At 41.3% G+C, this 17,215-nt stretch overlaps 1 protein-coding gene across 1 annotated transcript in view; it reads right to left on the bottom strand.

Annotated features, from left to right (window-relative positions):
- Positions 1-17,215, bottom strand: part of LOC134190606 (cytoplasmic dynein 1 heavy chain 1-like) — a 69,759-nt gene that overhangs the window by 51,041 nt on the left and 1,503 nt on the right. Inside the window, exons 2-11 of the mRNA XM_062659061.1 lie at positions 11,061-11,468; positions 10,749-10,969; positions 9,612-10,062; positions 6,792-7,034; positions 6,540-6,674; positions 6,344-6,478; positions 5,285-5,788; positions 4,059-4,205; positions 3,260-3,403; positions 3,014-3,190 (exon numbers count right to left, since the gene is read on the bottom strand). Of these exons, the coding sequence (XP_062515045.1) occupies positions 3,014-3,190; positions 3,260-3,403; positions 4,059-4,205; positions 5,285-5,788; positions 6,344-6,478; positions 6,540-6,674; positions 6,792-7,034; positions 9,612-10,062; positions 10,749-10,969; positions 11,061-11,468 (2,565 nt within the window). The remainder of the gene's footprint in view (positions 1-3,013; positions 3,191-3,259; positions 3,404-4,058; positions 4,206-5,284; positions 5,789-6,343; positions 6,479-6,539; positions 6,675-6,791; positions 7,035-9,611; positions 10,063-10,748; positions 10,970-11,060; positions 11,469-17,215) is intronic.

Below are 17,215 nucleotides of genomic sequence, written 5' to 3'. Positions count from 1 at the left end.
ACCAAACAAGAAAACAATGCAAACTGCAATGTACCATATTCCCGCACATTTTGCTGCATGCCGGCATAAGCTGCGAAATACCAGAGTGCCGGTGTGACAGTATAATTCATCCCACTCCATTTTTATCCCCCAGATAGAATACACTATCCTACCGCATAAAATATTCCAGGATACTGTATCCCATCATGATGGTTTTTTTATCCTGCCCGGATAGAATGTCCTAGTGCAGTCTATCCTACCGAGTAGAATTTGGGCCTGAACGTGCATCGTCAATTAAAATGTTCGAAATACCAGAACTGGTTATATGTAACTACAGTAGACATACGTGTGAGTGAGAACTAGTTTCATTTAGTATAGTAGACTGACATGCATGTGAGCGTTTCTGTGGAAGCAGTGGACACCAGACATTGCTGTGCAAATTATCCGGAAACGTTCTATCGCATTCGAATGTGTACAAATTATGGCTCTAACGAAAGAGCGTCATGATGTGTTGCACCAATACATTTGTGGAGTAACCAAGGAAGTCGCTATATATCCTTTGGGCGCTAATGTAGAAAAGAAGCGTGCCCTAATTAATTAAGACAGCAAGCTGCAATATGTTCGAGGAGAAGGACCGTTTCCTCTTTCACTGACAGTGAATCTGGTGTTGTTCGACTCAAGTGTGTTATCTATGATAGAGACGAACAAATATCCTATGCTATTTCAACTGGGTAGAAGTGACACTATAGTTGACCCTAGCATATATAGCTAAATTCTACTGGGGAGTAGAATATCCAACGATATTCAAACCAGGGGCATAGAATATCTAACCAAGGAAATCTGACCGGGGAGATGACTGTTATAGGATAGTCTAACCGGGTAGGATACAGCATTGTCTAGTTGGGAATAAAATACACTAGAATATTCTATCTGGTGAATAGACTATTCTAGGATAGTCTAACCAAATAAGATAAAACATTTTCTCGTTGGGATGAAATACACAGCAGATATTAGCTACTGTAACACAGGTATACCCAGGGATTACCGGCATGGTGCAAATAACAAGGGGGAGACTACATGCTGTGAATACCTGCTGTGCTGGTTTGAAATGACTAGTCTACAGTACCTGACGAGAGACCAACAACTATGGTTCTAGCCATGATGAAGTGTAACACAACAAAACAAACTACCTAATCTTCAACAGCTAACTACTAGAATGTTGGTTCATTCGAATTCTTCATCTTCATCATCTTCACGTTCACCTTCACGTTCTGACACAGCATTCTCCTTGTGCTCTTCTTCCAGCACATCTCACGCCTCCTCTCCAGCATTAGCCACGTGCTGGTGCTGTTCCACTCCATTTTAAAGCATGTGCAATACTTGCCCTCGCGTACCCAGTGCGGCTCGCTCTAAACTGGCACTGCACACTTTATACTGGCATGCTGGTTTAGGTGTACCAGCTAAGGGCAAACTAATTCTTAGTAATTTTCACTTATATCAGCATGCAGCAAAGGTGCGGGAATACGGTACTCATCCAGCAACTGCAAGCAATACTGAAACGCTTTATTTACTTTGATCAGTTTGACTACAGCATTTCAATTGAGTGTTTGAGCAAGAGAAGTTATATAATGCTAAGTTTTCAAAGAACTATGCCTAACTCTCTTCACTGTATTGATAGTGACACAGCCATTATCTAGAAATGGCTGGGGTGTCAATACGTAAGCTCGTTTACGTCCTCTTTCTATCTTGGCTCAGAAGCACTACTGCAAAAAGCGAATAGCATTATTGAAGTCTCCTGCTTTTCTTCTGCCAAGTTTCAACTGCTAAAACCATTTGGTATATTTTAAATGTACTTGCAATATACCGAAATTTCATCTGACTGACTAATGAACTTTCTTCAGACGGGTTTCCTCATTCTGTACGCTTTCTGCGACTGAACTGGTTACGTTTTGTTGCAAACTATCCTGGGCAAAAGCAATTTTCTTCATTTTGTGATTGGTTTTGAAAATACGACTATCACGATTTTGTGTGAGCGGTGTGTCCTCTGCCATTTTGGAAGCAGACCTGCACATGCTCCGGTATTTGGCACTAATAGGCGTGTCTGCTGACACTCCAAGCCTCTTCTGTTGTTGTCAGAGATCCTCAAAACGTTTGTGATGAGACATGCGAAGAGCTGACAAACTTGTCTACGGAAAATGCGCTCAGTGGCTACAAATCGTCCAGGACGCTAAACTCAAAAATGAATGCAACTGACGAAAGTGCACTTCATATGCTCTCAAAAGATGTAGGTTGGATTTCGTTATGGTAACATCTGATGGAGCTTGTGTAATTAGATCTAATGGCATAGCACATCAAGCGCCCCAGCAGAGCACCCCTGTGAGTATCACCGTGGTTTCACTCAGTTAATGATGAAATGGCCATTCTTTGTAGTTTGGGTTCAATCTGAGGCAGGTACCCTGTAAGCTGTATGCACCTAGTACAGTTCATGCAAACAGTGAATGAACAAGATAGAAATGACTACACAAAGTAGCAAAAAGCAAACAAGCAAGTGTGAATGGTTCAATACTGTACCAAATTGAGGGTGCCATGACTATAACTCACACTCTATGTTATAATTTTCTGCAACGGTAAGTTAGTCATGGCACCCTCAATTTAATTTAATACTATGGCCACCCATGACCACATCATTAATTGTTGAAATGTTTGTGGGGCACATAGAATTCTGCCCAGGATTTTTCCATTAAGAGCTGATTAGAATGCTCAATAAGCTGATGAAAGTACCGTTGAAAAATGGAATTGTCACCTACCAGGTTTCCTAGGAGGTAAGTACCAAAGACGCTGAATTTGATCTCGTTACCTAGCATCTATTTATCATAGGTCAAACAACAAAGTATGTGGGTTCGCAGAGCTCAATTATGGGTTGTCGCCATCCCACACTGACCCACGTATGCAGAACCATGAGCATGTCTTAATTTTCCCAGCCTTCCTACTTTAACAAAATAAGAAAATACGTATAACAAGCATCACTGCTCACCAGCTCATAGCTGACTATGACTGGCCCAAACTGTTTCTCTCTTTCAGAAGTATCAAATGTTGTTCGAGACTTACGAACACTCTGAAGTAACAACTGCCACTTCATGAGATCATCACTCAACCGATCATACACATGGCTAGGCTGCATATCCCACAGTGACTGATACTGCAACCACACCTAACACACAAAACAAACACTTTCCTCTCATCAAAACAATACCCAGAATTCCATTTATATATTCCATACTTTTACGTATTCTCCCACTTTCCGCACTAACTCCGACACAGCATTAGATGCACCCGACATAGATTCCGTAATCTTTCTTTGACAACACAGACTCTTTCTGTATGTCAGTTCTCGCTTCTTTCCATAGTCAACTGCTAAACCCACCTGACCAATAAGACAGAGTTCGTCAATGCCAATCACAACATCAATCACTAATACACTCCACAATCACTAATACACTCCACACAAAGAAAAACAATTAAAAGGTATTTATTCTAAATGGTGTACAAAGCATATCCATTCTTGTTCAATCTAAACAAAGATCTCAAACTGTCTCTATAACTAAATTCTAATACTTATAGTGATTCCGCAAGTTGAGATATAGACATGCCCTATGATGCAATTTGGTTGACCAGCCACGTTTATTAGAAGGTACATTACACATTACACTGTAAAAATTCTATTAATTAGAAACTTCATGGCCTGTTTCATAATCTGTAGGTATATTGAGTCATAATCTAGTTTTTCTTTCTGTTTGAACATCACCCTAATCTTCATTGGTAGTCTTCTTACACGTGCACACAAATAGCACTTCATGGCCAGAATGCACTATTCAACAGCTATAATACTCTATCTTTAAAGCCTAAGGACTGCTTTTACCACTACCACTACATATACCATGATCAATTCAAGTTCACTTGATCTCCAAATATATCTACAATTTGGACAGCACTTAAAAGCAAAGCTAAGACTAAAACCTGTCACGTAATCGTTGCACAACAAACACAACCCAATTTCCAATTTATGTAAGAAATAAAACCTGATATCGAGCACTCTGTATGCGTGTTTGAAGGCACACAACATTCATCCATTGCTGGAATTGTTCCGACAGCCGAATGTTTGCCTCTTCCAAAGGAGGATCAAGAAAAAGAACTTGATTCTTTATGTGGATTTCATGCCGAATCACCTGCAACACCGCCAGAAATAAAATCAACTTCAGACAGAAAGTAACCCTTAGAAAGAGAGTTAATACTATATAATAATTGCCACATATCCAACTGTCACTAATTAAAGATTAAATTAACACCTGTAATAATCTGTAACACTCACAACAGTGATGATGTAGTAGAGGCTACACGTCACGTATGCATACATGTCGTTGAAAGGTATAGATTTGCACATACTAACTGTACATGTGTGTACACAATACAATTTAAGTCTAATGCATACCGTATATTACTAAAGTTATTTACTATTTACACCCTTCAAACAAAAAACATATCTATCAGCATCCGACCAACACAATCTCTATCTGGTGCCCAATGAGTCAAACAAGTGAGATTACCCATTGACTTTGCAGTCAGCAATTCCAAAAGAACAACAAAAGATGTACTGCCTGCAATGCAAAGCATGAGCGTAACATGGCATTTTTTATTCAACTCTGGCTCTCAGTCTCTGAAGTCAACATCATTGCCTGAAGTAATCAAGAGCTTATTTTAGGGATAAAGACAGATAATAGTCAACTATCTCATAAATTTCCATAAAACCTCTCCAGTTAGGACATCTGTTGCATGATGTAGTACTAACTAGACAGCACATATTCCTATGTCTATGCATGTGTGAGGTACGCATCGAGCAATTGCTAGAAGACACAAATGCATTAAGTAACATGTATAGTTGATTTTGAAATTTAATGGCAAAACGACCAGTGATTCCAAGCTTGACCAATCAACATTATACTGACGACTAAACTAACAAACAAATAACCATAATTTGATGCAATCACAATATTATGTAACACAATGCATTTTACATATTGCACCTGCACAGGAGTTAAAGTAAGCACAAATGCCTCAGCATTCCAAAGCTCTCCCAATAAGAATAATTAGAATTAGAAGCAATTTATTAATATAAAATAATTAATTCCTGACCAAAGATCATTGCCTGTCGACTCATTAAGTCTATAAGTAGAAAACTGTAACCCTACTTGCCACAAACTCTTGCACACAACCATTCACATAGAGGGACATTTCGAGATTTGCTTACATTGAATTCTGGATCTCCTCCAGGTTTGTGAACCACACCACTGCTAACAGTAGTGTCGGTGTCTGCCAAACTCTCCTGCGCCAATGTTCCTTGGCTGGCATACGTCAGCAGTCTCTCTGTCCATGAAGCAATGCCACATTGCAATCTTACAGCAAAACGCTCTTCAATCCTTTTATCCAAGCTGGCAACCCACTGACTTAGATTTGCATAAGAGTGAAGATTCAGCTCATCAACTGTTTTCTGTATGCGGCTGAGAACGTCAGAAAATGTTGATGACTTGTATTGACACGTTTCTAGGGCACGCAGCTCTTTCTGCACCCGATCCTCGCTAACTAGAAGACTGTCAACTTTCTCTTGAAAAGTGATCACACACTCTGCAAGCTTCTCAACATAGGGGTTAAGTTTGAATGACTCCCATGACACTCCCATGCCCTCCTGAATGACACTCTGGACATCCTTCTTGTGACGAGCAATTAATGGTGCAATTGTGAGGTGTTCTTGAATCTAAAGTAGTATTTAGCTGTCAATAATAATACAGTTGCAACCAAGCCAGCATAACAATTAAGAAAACATCAAGGAAATCACACAGAGCAGACACATAGAGATATACCAGACACATAAACATATACCAGAACAGGAGCAAGACTGACAAACAAGAAAGACAAATCAGCAAACAAACACACAGGCATACTACATACAGTATGCGTAACAAAACAAACAAGATAAAAGAAAGTACACACCAATTATGAAAGGTGTTGAAGCACTACAGCGCAAACCCGCAAACCCTCCACGTGCCATAGCATCGCAGCTTGAATGTAATTAGTCAGAGTCACTTAGAAGAGCGTGAGAAAGAGATTGACAGCTGGCCACGTATTTGCCTCACACAGCGATCACGTGTTACGCCATTGCCTAGCAGGTCAGTCGGTCGTACGTACCTACGTATGTACCTCAAAGTGTTACTATACCTACATTTCACGCGTCGGCAACAACGAAACTATCACTAAAGTACATATCATTCTTCTATAGCACCACTGCACAAAAACAAAACAATACTTGAACCTTTTCGCATGTCCTCTCATATGTTCGGACACTTTCCATTAGAGAAATGGCAAACGGATACTGCTGATTGGCTTGATGTGCTTTACTGACAATACCCAGAGGAACTCGAAATCCAAGCCATTTGAGATTCCTCACCTATAATAAATAACTACGCACTAGACGTCAATTGATTTCAGACCTACCATTGTTAGGGTACCTCTTTAGCTAAAGTGATGATCTCAGGTTGAAAGTTCACAATATACCGAAGGTGCTGGCTCTTTTGACCAGGTCGGCCACGCTGAGCAACAACGCTAAATATTTTGCCAGACACACCGAGTTGACGTTGGGACACCTGCGTAATAGCAAGATGTACAACAGTAGCATGAACATAAACAAACTAATGTACAATAATGCCAAGTGTCAACAAACATGCAACCTGTTTTTTTCTTTGTTAACATGCACAACTTGCCTTGTGAATCCACTCCTCATAAACCCGCTGAGTGTTCAGTTTCTGTCTAAAGCTCTCACCATCCTGTTTCAGCTGTTGACCTTCAAGATGACCCTCCCATCCTTTACCCAACACATCCTCAACTCTCTTCAAATACGTTGTTAGTTGGCGATCAATCTGACGAGCCCAAATGATAGAACCAGAAACTGGTGGCAAATCACGCATCTTACTCATATCATAAGCACTCGTATTGGGATATTGGATCTATAAAGATTTGTATAAATTAATATCACTTCTCAATACAGCTGTCAACAACAAATATCATATTGTGGTGACATACTGATAAGCATCCTGGTATGTGTTAAATTCTGTAAGTTTAGTAATAGCTACAAAGAACAATCACAGAAAACTACCAATTTGTATCTTTTACTTGGTGAATGCAAAACAGCAACCAGACACTAGAAATATTTTCCAACACTTTCATTACATCTACCAGTATTTCATTAATATTAATAGTTAGAGTTGCCTTGGCATTAGGCAAACTTTTTTTTCTAACACGTCAGTAAACTGAGCTTGATTCCAATTGACTTAAGCATGGTTTACAATATAATGCTGACAATGCCCTTGAGGCTAGCCAAGACACTGGCAAGGACGCTAGCGACAGCACTCAAGCAGGCGTCATATTGTAAACACTCGCACGTCGCGTCACAAGCATGTCAGCGTTCAAACCGAAAGGTCTTTAGCTTCTACCGGTAGTACGTGCCATTTGTCGACAAATCAGAGGATAAAATCCGGGAGTATACTATGGAAGAGAAGCTTATCGAAAGTGTATAAGTATAGGTAAGGCTGCTTGTGGCAGATCAAGTCATGGTAGCATATACATCTGAGGCGCAAGAAAAACGCTTGGAAAATCGCATTGAAAGAAACCGGGATCCCAGCAGCAGACTGCCCAAAAACGTGGAATCGCCTCCACAGCAACTTGGTACGGAACGAAATGAAAACCAAATCACAGACTTCTGTATTCATGGTATATGACTTTGATGAGCATGCACGTAGTGGCTCGTCGCTGATGCTCATCATATTGTAACTGGTACAGCATCAGTGTCAGCATTTTAACACCTACTTGGCGTCTTAACCAGCGTTCTCGCGAGTGTCCTCCCAAGCGTCGTCAGCATTATATTGTAAACCAGGTTTTACTGTTAGTGCCCACACTGTTAAAACTTCATCCCACAGATTGCAAAATTTCTCAACTCACCTGCTACAAAGTGAATGAAAAAGATACACCTGATGTGAAATGTACACCACAGCTTATTAAAGGGGAAGTGGGAAGTCCAACAACAATGAACTTTACTTGTATGAGTAGATCTTACAAAGACAAATCGATCAGTATAAGTTACTTCGTTATCTTCCCTTTCGTAAATGAGAAAGAGCGATGTTTCTGTGATGTGCAACGTCAACACACCCATTCTCCTCTTCCTGGTCGATTAAGCTCTGCCCACTCCAAGCTTGTGCTACAGAGAACGTTCCTATTTTCACATCCGGTCTGCTCACTTTCATTTGCCACTGATTGGTGCAAAAATAGGATTGTTCTCTGTTGAACACGCCAGATGGCGTGCTGAACATTTCTCTTCAGATATTGAAAGAACAAGGTTAACAAATACTCAAGCAAAAGCGTGTTCTCTAGGTAAGCCGTAGTAATGGAGAATTCTGCTAGAACGTCTGACGGAAAAAACAGCTGTACTGACACCATTTTACTTTAAAGAGGAACCACTGATGGCAAGTAGACAAATCTTCATAATATCTTCGCATTTACATTCGGCATTCTTGATATATCCGTAGCAGTCGGCCGTAAACGCATTGATTCGTTCACAGTGGGTGGAGCTTAATCGACCAGAAAGTGGGGAGTGGGCACGTGGGCATTGCACATCACAGAAACATCGCTCATTCTTGGTTACAAAGTGAAGATAACGGAGTAACTTATACCAATCGATTTGTCTTTGTGAGATCTACTCATACAAGTTGTGTTCATTTCTGTTGGACTTCCCCTTTAACATGCAACAACCAAGCACATACAGAACATCACAATCAATAATGTGTCACTAACTCTGGATCCAACAGCCATTTGCAACTATGCTAAGATGCATTACATGAAAGCCATAATAAAAGGGCACACGTGCACTTGAGCTGAACTCAAGTGGGGTAGCTCTCGTGTCATAGCTATGGCACGTAACATATATTCCTGAGACCCAGTAAGCCCTCCCAAGTGTTGTTCAAACATTGCACATGTCCATGGATGAAACTACTGCAAAGCTGTCTATTCAGGCATCACTTAACAAGGACGGCAACAGTGTAAGCTTTACACAATACAAAATTTCGAGGCTCACTGTGAATTGAGCACCCTTGCTTACTCAGAGGAAGCCATGACTACGGTAAGTACTACGTACAGAAAGAAGACTTGTGCTTTCCAGGTCATGTGCATAAAGAAAGCTATCCTGATCTGGCTAAAAGGGTCAAGTGCTTGGCAAATTTACCAAACCTCAATTTCACGTAATTGAAATTTTAGACCCAAAAAAGTCCGAAAACTATATATTGAATGCCTAGCCACCACAACAACCTCTTACTGCTACATCCTGATCCCTCCAATTCGGGCTATAGAAAGACTTAAGTCAGCTTTGCCTTCTGTGCAAAACTAGAGCGCCCAAGGGCACACAGTTAATGAGTGTTTGAATTAGTATACCTAATTCAAAAAGCAATGAAATGCACAAGCACCAGCGCGAGTGTGCCCCTTACAGTACTATTAGCAACACAACAACATCTACAAACAAAAGCAAGACAACCAACTTTGAATTTGTTGTGTAGTTGCTCTATATCATCCTTGACTCTCTGAATGAGCTGTGTCTGATATTCTCTTATTGCTCCACGAATGTGAGGTCTCACAAACAATGCATTATAGCATGAAAAGATGCGAAACATCTCATTGGCATTCTTTGCAGTGCCCAGCTGGTCTCGCAGACGTGCTGTTATCCTGGTCTCCACTCGATGTATTCGTTCTTCATACCGTTTCATGGCACTGTCCCAGGCCTCAATGCCTTCCTTTGTGATGTCAAGAGGATTGACTGACTTCACAGTCTCATAGGCTGCCTCTACATCATCTATTGCACTCAGATCAGATGCCTCATCCACATTACCTCCAGTTCCTCCTTCCACTGCACTGGCTGCTTCTCGAGTTGTTTCAGATGGAGTAAGAACACGTCTGATTACATGACACAACTGGTTGTGCTGCTTTCGAAATCTGGACAAAAGCAAACAATGTCAACAATTTCCCAGTGCTACAGCAAAGAAATTATTCTGCAACTTCTTGCAAATGCCATTAATTAAACGTTTGTCTCCACTATGTAGTAGGATCAATGTTATGTCACGTAACATCACAATGACACGTGATATCCACTGACTCTCTGAAACTACATTTTCATGGACCTGTCACATCACAGAGTGTGTCTACTTAGTATCAGATCTGTACAGACATGTCTTGCTTTTAGTATTTAGTGATATGGCTGTCTTTAACAACAACCAAACTACTACATGAAGCAGTCAATACTGTAACATGGCTAGCATCTGTTCCATTAAACAAATTCATCTGACAATAACGTATGACAAGACATACATAAAGAATAAACAGCCACTCATGGAATACAAAATTGGCATAAAAGCTAAACATACACACCAAGATCATTTAAACAAGACACAGCAGTTCATCAGAACACACATGCAGGCACTTGTATGCTGTTTATTAGACAAAGTTAAAGATTTCAAATTCATATTTCCAGCAGCTGCACAAACACGTAGGCGGCAAGTACTTGGTAAGTCAAGTACAACAGCCAGTATCAAAGCAACATTTACTGCAATGTCTCATGTTGCCACACTTCAAATGCTTCAACAAAAAAGGTAAGACGTGCCACTGTAAGAATAACTGCTTACTTTTGCAGCTGTTCGAATCGTGTTTGAAGTTTGCGATGATGTAGCTGAGAACGCCACAACATCTTGACTGAATCATCACGCTTCTTCCTGACAAGATCACGAAGTAAATTAATCAGCTTTTCATACTCTTCTTCCCAAGCTTGGAAGACACTTGTGCACTCATTCAAGATCTTCCCAAACTCATCAAATGACATGTGAACAAGGCGCCAACTGCCCAGAACCTATGACACACAATTGTCAAAGTTGAAGTTAGTACAAGCCTTTGCAGTAAATCAAACTAAACTCATCTGACAGCGTAATCATTACACAAACCTTCAAGAGCTGTGATGCCAAATCACGTGAGATTGCTTCAATAAGCTTCAAGGCTCGAGACACAGAGTACTGAGTGTTCCTGACTTTCTTCAAGTGAGTGAATATTGCAACGATAGCTGACTGTATTTGCTTCAAGTCTGTGGCAGCCAGCAGATCCTGAAGTGGGAACTCCTTCATGAGAACACTGTTGTCTTTCACTCGTTCAAGAGCTGCTTGAAGTCCAGTGTCTGAATCAAAGCTCACAGTGGCATGAAATCTCTTGCCATGTTTGAGGACGTCCAAAGTAAGTTGAATCTCTGTCCCTTCTCGTTTTTCTTGGATACGATGAAGTGCACGATCCAAGTTCAACCAGAAGCTAATCTCTTGCATAGCTGTTCCAGATGAGGGATCTCGTTCCAGTTTTGTTACCTAGCGAATACATACTCATCACCCGATTACTAGGCATTGAACCAACAAACACATAATCATAAATGAGAGTCACTGTTTGATTAGAGAGTGCTCACAAGTTGCTAAAGAAGAGCAATAAGTACAAAACAAATGCATACCCTGGTAACATAGCTGTAGTTTCACCTAACCAAGCAAGCACTACAAATGATTACTTTTACGTTGACTGTTGCAGATTTCCAACACAACACTGTGATTTGAAAACATCAATAAGCTATTCTGGTAAGAAGCCCTCTTATGAAAGTTGGCAGTTTCTGATTGGCTGTCCCTCCCATTGTCTGTGGTCGCCGTGTATGACCAAAATGTGAATATTACTCACGATGAACCATCTTGACAAGCTTGGGGACAAGACAAATGACACATTTCAAACAGATATAGTCAAGTCATAGCGTTCCCAAACGGGGAACAAAGTTCAGTGCCCCCTTTAGCTGGCAACATTTCTGCAACAATTGTTCATGTAATTGTCTTGTTAAAACGGTATGTACCATGCTAAACGCTTTCATAGCATTTTCTGACACACCCACCCACCCACCCACCCACCCACCCACCCACCACACACACACACACACACACACACACACACACACACACACACACACACACACATCACCTGTGCACTAGAGTTACTACATATGGTTTCTTGAATTCAATAAGATAACTAATTGATAACTGGTATTAAATATACACCCCTCTTGAGGTGACGTCTGATGGCAACTTTGCAAAACATAGTTAACCATGTACATAACCACATAGACTGTATGTGCTCACGCCCCCTTACGGTCTTAGCATTATCGCATGACATTTACAAAATCCCATACTACCTCACCACTCAATAGCCAAAACTATAATATAACTATCTCACCATCCCGTACTCCGCACAAGCAGATTAGCTATTAATATTACTAATGTTAGTAAATTTCTATTATGTGTCGCTATGCCCCTCCATAATGGGCAAGTGGGGTCTTTACCCCCATATGGGCGCCCACCAACCCGGCAGGTAACCCCAGCAGGGTACATGTTTCCGTGCAGTCCATACGGCGATCAATGACTAGCCATTTCGATATAGATTGCAGGCATTACAGTGACCACAAACATCGAGACAGCACGCGTAGTGGATATCAATGACCACCAGGAAAGCACTGAACGTCATCGTCAACGGACCGTTCGCCAGACCACAGAAACTCCCCAACGACTGAAACGAGTCATAGTCTCATGGATAAAGCTAGAGAAACATGAGAAAGACAGACAAGTTTCATAATTTACTGTCGACACTGGGGTTTGAACCCCCAAACCATGGAGTGGTAGCCATTGTCGCTAACCACTAAGCCACGGCGATTATTGTGTCGCTATGCCCCTCCATAATGGGCAAGTGGGGTCTTTACCCCCATCTGGGCGCCCACCAACCCAGCAGACGAGCCCTGCAGGGTACATGTTTCCGTGTAGTCCATACGGCGATCAATGACTAGCCAATTCGATATAGATTGCAGGCATTACAGTGACTGCGAACTCGTGGACAGCACGCCTAGTGGATATCAACGACCACCAGGAAAGCACTGAACGTCATCGTCAACGGACCGTTCGCCAGACCACAGAAACTCCCCAACGACTGAAACGAGTCATAGTCTCATGGATAAAGCTAGAGAAACATGAGAGAGAAAGACAGACAATTTTCATAATTTACTATCGTCACTGGGGTCTGAACCCCCAAACCATGGAGTGGTAGCCATTGTCGCTAACCACTAAGCCACGGCGGCGACTATTATTGTTATTATTATTATTATTATTATTATTATTAGTCGTTGTTGTTAGTTATGAATTTATCGTTGTATGCATTCATGAAGTATATCTCATTGACCCGTTCTAATTTACTGTAAAGTGTATATCTGAAGAATTTTCATGATGAATTTCGTTCAGAGTTAAACTGTTCATTGATATCCCGTTTTATTAGTTGTTAATAAATTAATTTAACGTTGTATTCAAATTAATGTTGTTCCATGAGTACCCCATTCTGAGTATTTATCAAAAACTAAGTATGTTCGCATGCATATTTACTCCGTTCTGAACAATTAGCAACCGGACAGAGAATTTCGATCACTTACATCCCGTTCAATCATATCCCATTCAAATATATCCCGTTCTGAGAAATTAGAAGGGATCGAGTATCCCATCCGGGCATGAAAATCTTGGAAGTCACGTGCAGGTACTTACTCACCGGTACATGGCTTGACATGTGTCCTCAATGACTTTAAATCTTGCTCTTCTCGCATTTTTTGGTAGAAATCGACACACTCCTCGTGTACTGTTCGGTGCAGGAAACACATAGGTCGGATTTGGTGCAAATGCAATCAGAATTTGGAGAGAAACGTGGGTGCATGAGGAGTGGCTTCAAACGGCAAGTGATCGTCGATCGCCAGAAGCGTTGCGAAGGACGACGAGAGGTATAGTCCACACGGGACTGGTGACGGAGCACGCTTGAATGAAATGGAAGGTGTATGGTTCGCGTCAATGAGAAATTTTACACAAGGATCGAGCCCTCAGGAGGGGACCTGTGCAATCGGAGAATCCGGCCACTTCACTGTCTGCGGGTATAGGTTCAACGTGCACGAGCCAAATTCAGCGGAGATCAGACACGGGGCAGCAGAGATACACACGTACTCACATACATACATACATACATACACAGACAGAGACAGACAGACAGATAGATAGCCTTTGTATATATACTATAATAGATATTCACACTTGTCTGCTTACAAGCATGTTAGCAGCTAAATACACTAATAACATAATTTTTAACTTTACAATACTGTCCCATCCTGAGATTTTGCTCTGTGCCAACAATTCCCATGTTTATACAAAAATGTTGTAAGCTTGTTTATGTAGAAACATATCTGTGTTTCAATGTCGTCCAGCTGGTAACACTCTACTAAAAATACAGTCTAGTATCTGCCATATCCAAGATACCTGTTTATATATATATAAAGAGCCAAAGACACCAAGTCTTTCCAAAAAAAACTAAAAAGAGACAAACAAGTGCTGTGTTCACCACACTTTCAGCAATAAATGAAAAAGCGACTGCAGTAACTGCCACCTGTGCAAACACATACAACAGAGCAAACAAAGTCGTCAAATGCTTGGGCCTTCACTGTATTTGCCATTCTAGTGTGTAGCTTACCTTGGACATATATAAACACAGGTAAGTGCCAAGACCCACATTCGATTGGCTGACAATTGCCATACTACAGTATTTCCTTGAATTTATCCCGTTGGGGCAATCAATTATCCGCTTCAGACAACCAATTGTCCGATTGGAGCAACCAATTATCCTACTCGTGGTTTTAATTAAGAGAAGTGTATTATAGTAGTTACTGTACAGTGTAGTTACAGAAGCACTGTTTAGAAGAACAATAGAGGGTACTGATGGATGTTGTCGCCATTGCTGCTGCACCAGTAAACAGGGTAATCCTTGTTTTCGCTATCAATTAATCGCGAAGGAAAAGCCATCCGTAATTCTCTGGTAATTAATTATCGTGCAGTTGCAGTTGTTACAGCTAGGGTCAGACTCTTGTCATAGAAAGACGGCAACTTCTGCTAGATTTGTGTCCTGACGCACTAAAGGACTTAGCAGGTGCTTTATGCCTCAATGAGCTTTCTAGCTTACTCACCGCTAAAGCTGCACATAGAAGCAAGATTAAAGAGAATATGTACTGTAGAACACAGCAGAATTAACAACCACGATATTCAAAAACACGTTGATAAAGTACATGTTACGTCTACAGTCTAAGTAGCTCTAAATTCTCCAGCTCAATCACTAGGCAATCGTGAATTTGTTCAGATTCTGAGAATCAGATGAGGGTGAGAAGCTGACAGTGTCGGTGGTGTAGTAGTCCTTTCTCTCAAGTCAATGAGTCAACGAGATAGATGCGAAAAGAAAGACAGCAGAGCTGTTCAGTTGCGGCGCTTCAGCCAAATCGTCACATTCACATGTGTAATAGCTTGTCCTAGCGTTTCCCACCATCAATCTGCATAAGAGACAGCTTTGACTGTGACCCAAAGCAATGAACAACTAACCAGCAACACACAAGGTGAGAGTCTCATTCACAAAGTGCAGAGCTTGCCAGAGCAAGATTGGATAATTGGTTGCCCTGCCCCAACCGGATAATAGCATGGGAAATACTGTAGTAGATACTTGTCCTCCGGTGATACATTTACCGTATCCGTTATCCGTCCAAATACAGGCCCTATGGCTTGAATAAAATTATGGAAAGCATAAAAGATCTGGGACTTGTATTTAAACTGAGGCTTATATAGTACAAAAATATTGACTGCACACTAGACAGTTGCAAGTTGCTTCACATGTGAATAACGTACACTAAGGATACTTGTTCATATAATAGTCCAGCTACATAAAAATACAGCAAGTAGTCTGCAGTAAAGCCTTCAAAGTCTAATTCTTCCACAAGAGCCAGATTGTCTTCCTCCTGTTCTGTGACATCTCTCGGCATCGGCCCAGTTGCTTCCACCGATTGTGATTTGTAATTGCTGTTATAAAGATGATGTTTGAAGTGCTTCGCAGTGCTTTCATCCTGCAAGTCATTAGAGCATCCTTGCTTGCTATCAGGGTTGCTAGATTCCCACACACTTGAAAAAACTTATTTCTATGCATTTAATGGCAGGGCTCTTTTGGTACTAAATGTGCCTTTGTACAGTGTGGTTAGGAAATAGGATAGAAGCCACAGAATTCCCTGAAGGAATTGCAGACAAAGGAAGACATCATGGTGGCATCATGTGTCAGTTACTCATGCTGCAAGACTTTCATCAACTGTAGCTATCAGTGGTGTCGTCCTTTGTCTGCAATCCTCCAGGAAATTCTGTAGCTTCTACCCTATTCCCTAACCACACTGTACAAAGGCGCAATACCAAATGTTCTAATAAGAGCCCTGCCGTTAAAAGGGCAGAAATACGGCATATGATAGTTTCAAAATAAGTGGTTGAGTAGGTGCCTCAGCTGCAGGTTGAAACAAATCCCACTTGTATGGATGCAGCTGATGACAGGGGTGAGTCTTCCATGAATTCAGTCTGGGTCCTTCATTACGAACAACACTCAGACTAAGTTGAAAAGTTTTGAAAGCTTGTATTTGGATGGATATAACTGTAGTATCTGTTAGAATAAGGTCATCTTTTTATCTATATAGGAGAGTTGTGTGTGTGTGTGTGTGTGTGTGTGTGTGTGTGTGTGTGTGTGTGTGTGTGTGTGTGTGTGTGTGTGTGTGTGCACTTGCGTATCTCCAGAATGGCGAGTCGCAGCGCCACCGAATGTTGCTCGCGCACGCCGAATCCATAGAGGTCGAAAGTGAGCTAGTCGTCGTCTTCCAGACTTCTCCTGCGACAAAGTGATTTCCTGCTAATGGAACCCACCTCCGCTCTCGCGCAAATATCTCTGTATTATATGTCAGATCTCCACAGAATCAAAATTGCCTGTTCCCGATGTCAGACAGTACACGTGGAGTGTGTCGTTTAATGCGGGCGACGTCCATAAAAGGAAGATATTCTTGCACATATCCGGGTCTTGAAAAAATGCCTACCCTTTGTTTGGCTGTGTAGGCAAATCGAATTCCTGCCACATTCAATACACCTGTTCCCCGCAACGGCAGCAATGTCTTTGAAGTAACAACAAGACCTCAAACTAAGACCCTGTTCATGCAGGTCCC

This window comes from Corticium candelabrum, chromosome 15 (assembly GCF_963422355.1).
Source record: "Corticium candelabrum chromosome 15, ooCorCand1.1, whole genome shotgun sequence".
NCBI classification, from domain to species: Eukaryota; Metazoa; Porifera; class Homoscleromorpha; order Homosclerophorida; family Plakinidae; genus Corticium; species Corticium candelabrum.
Note: the sequence above shows the minus strand (reverse complement) of the source record. Positions and strands in the feature narration are given on the sequence as shown.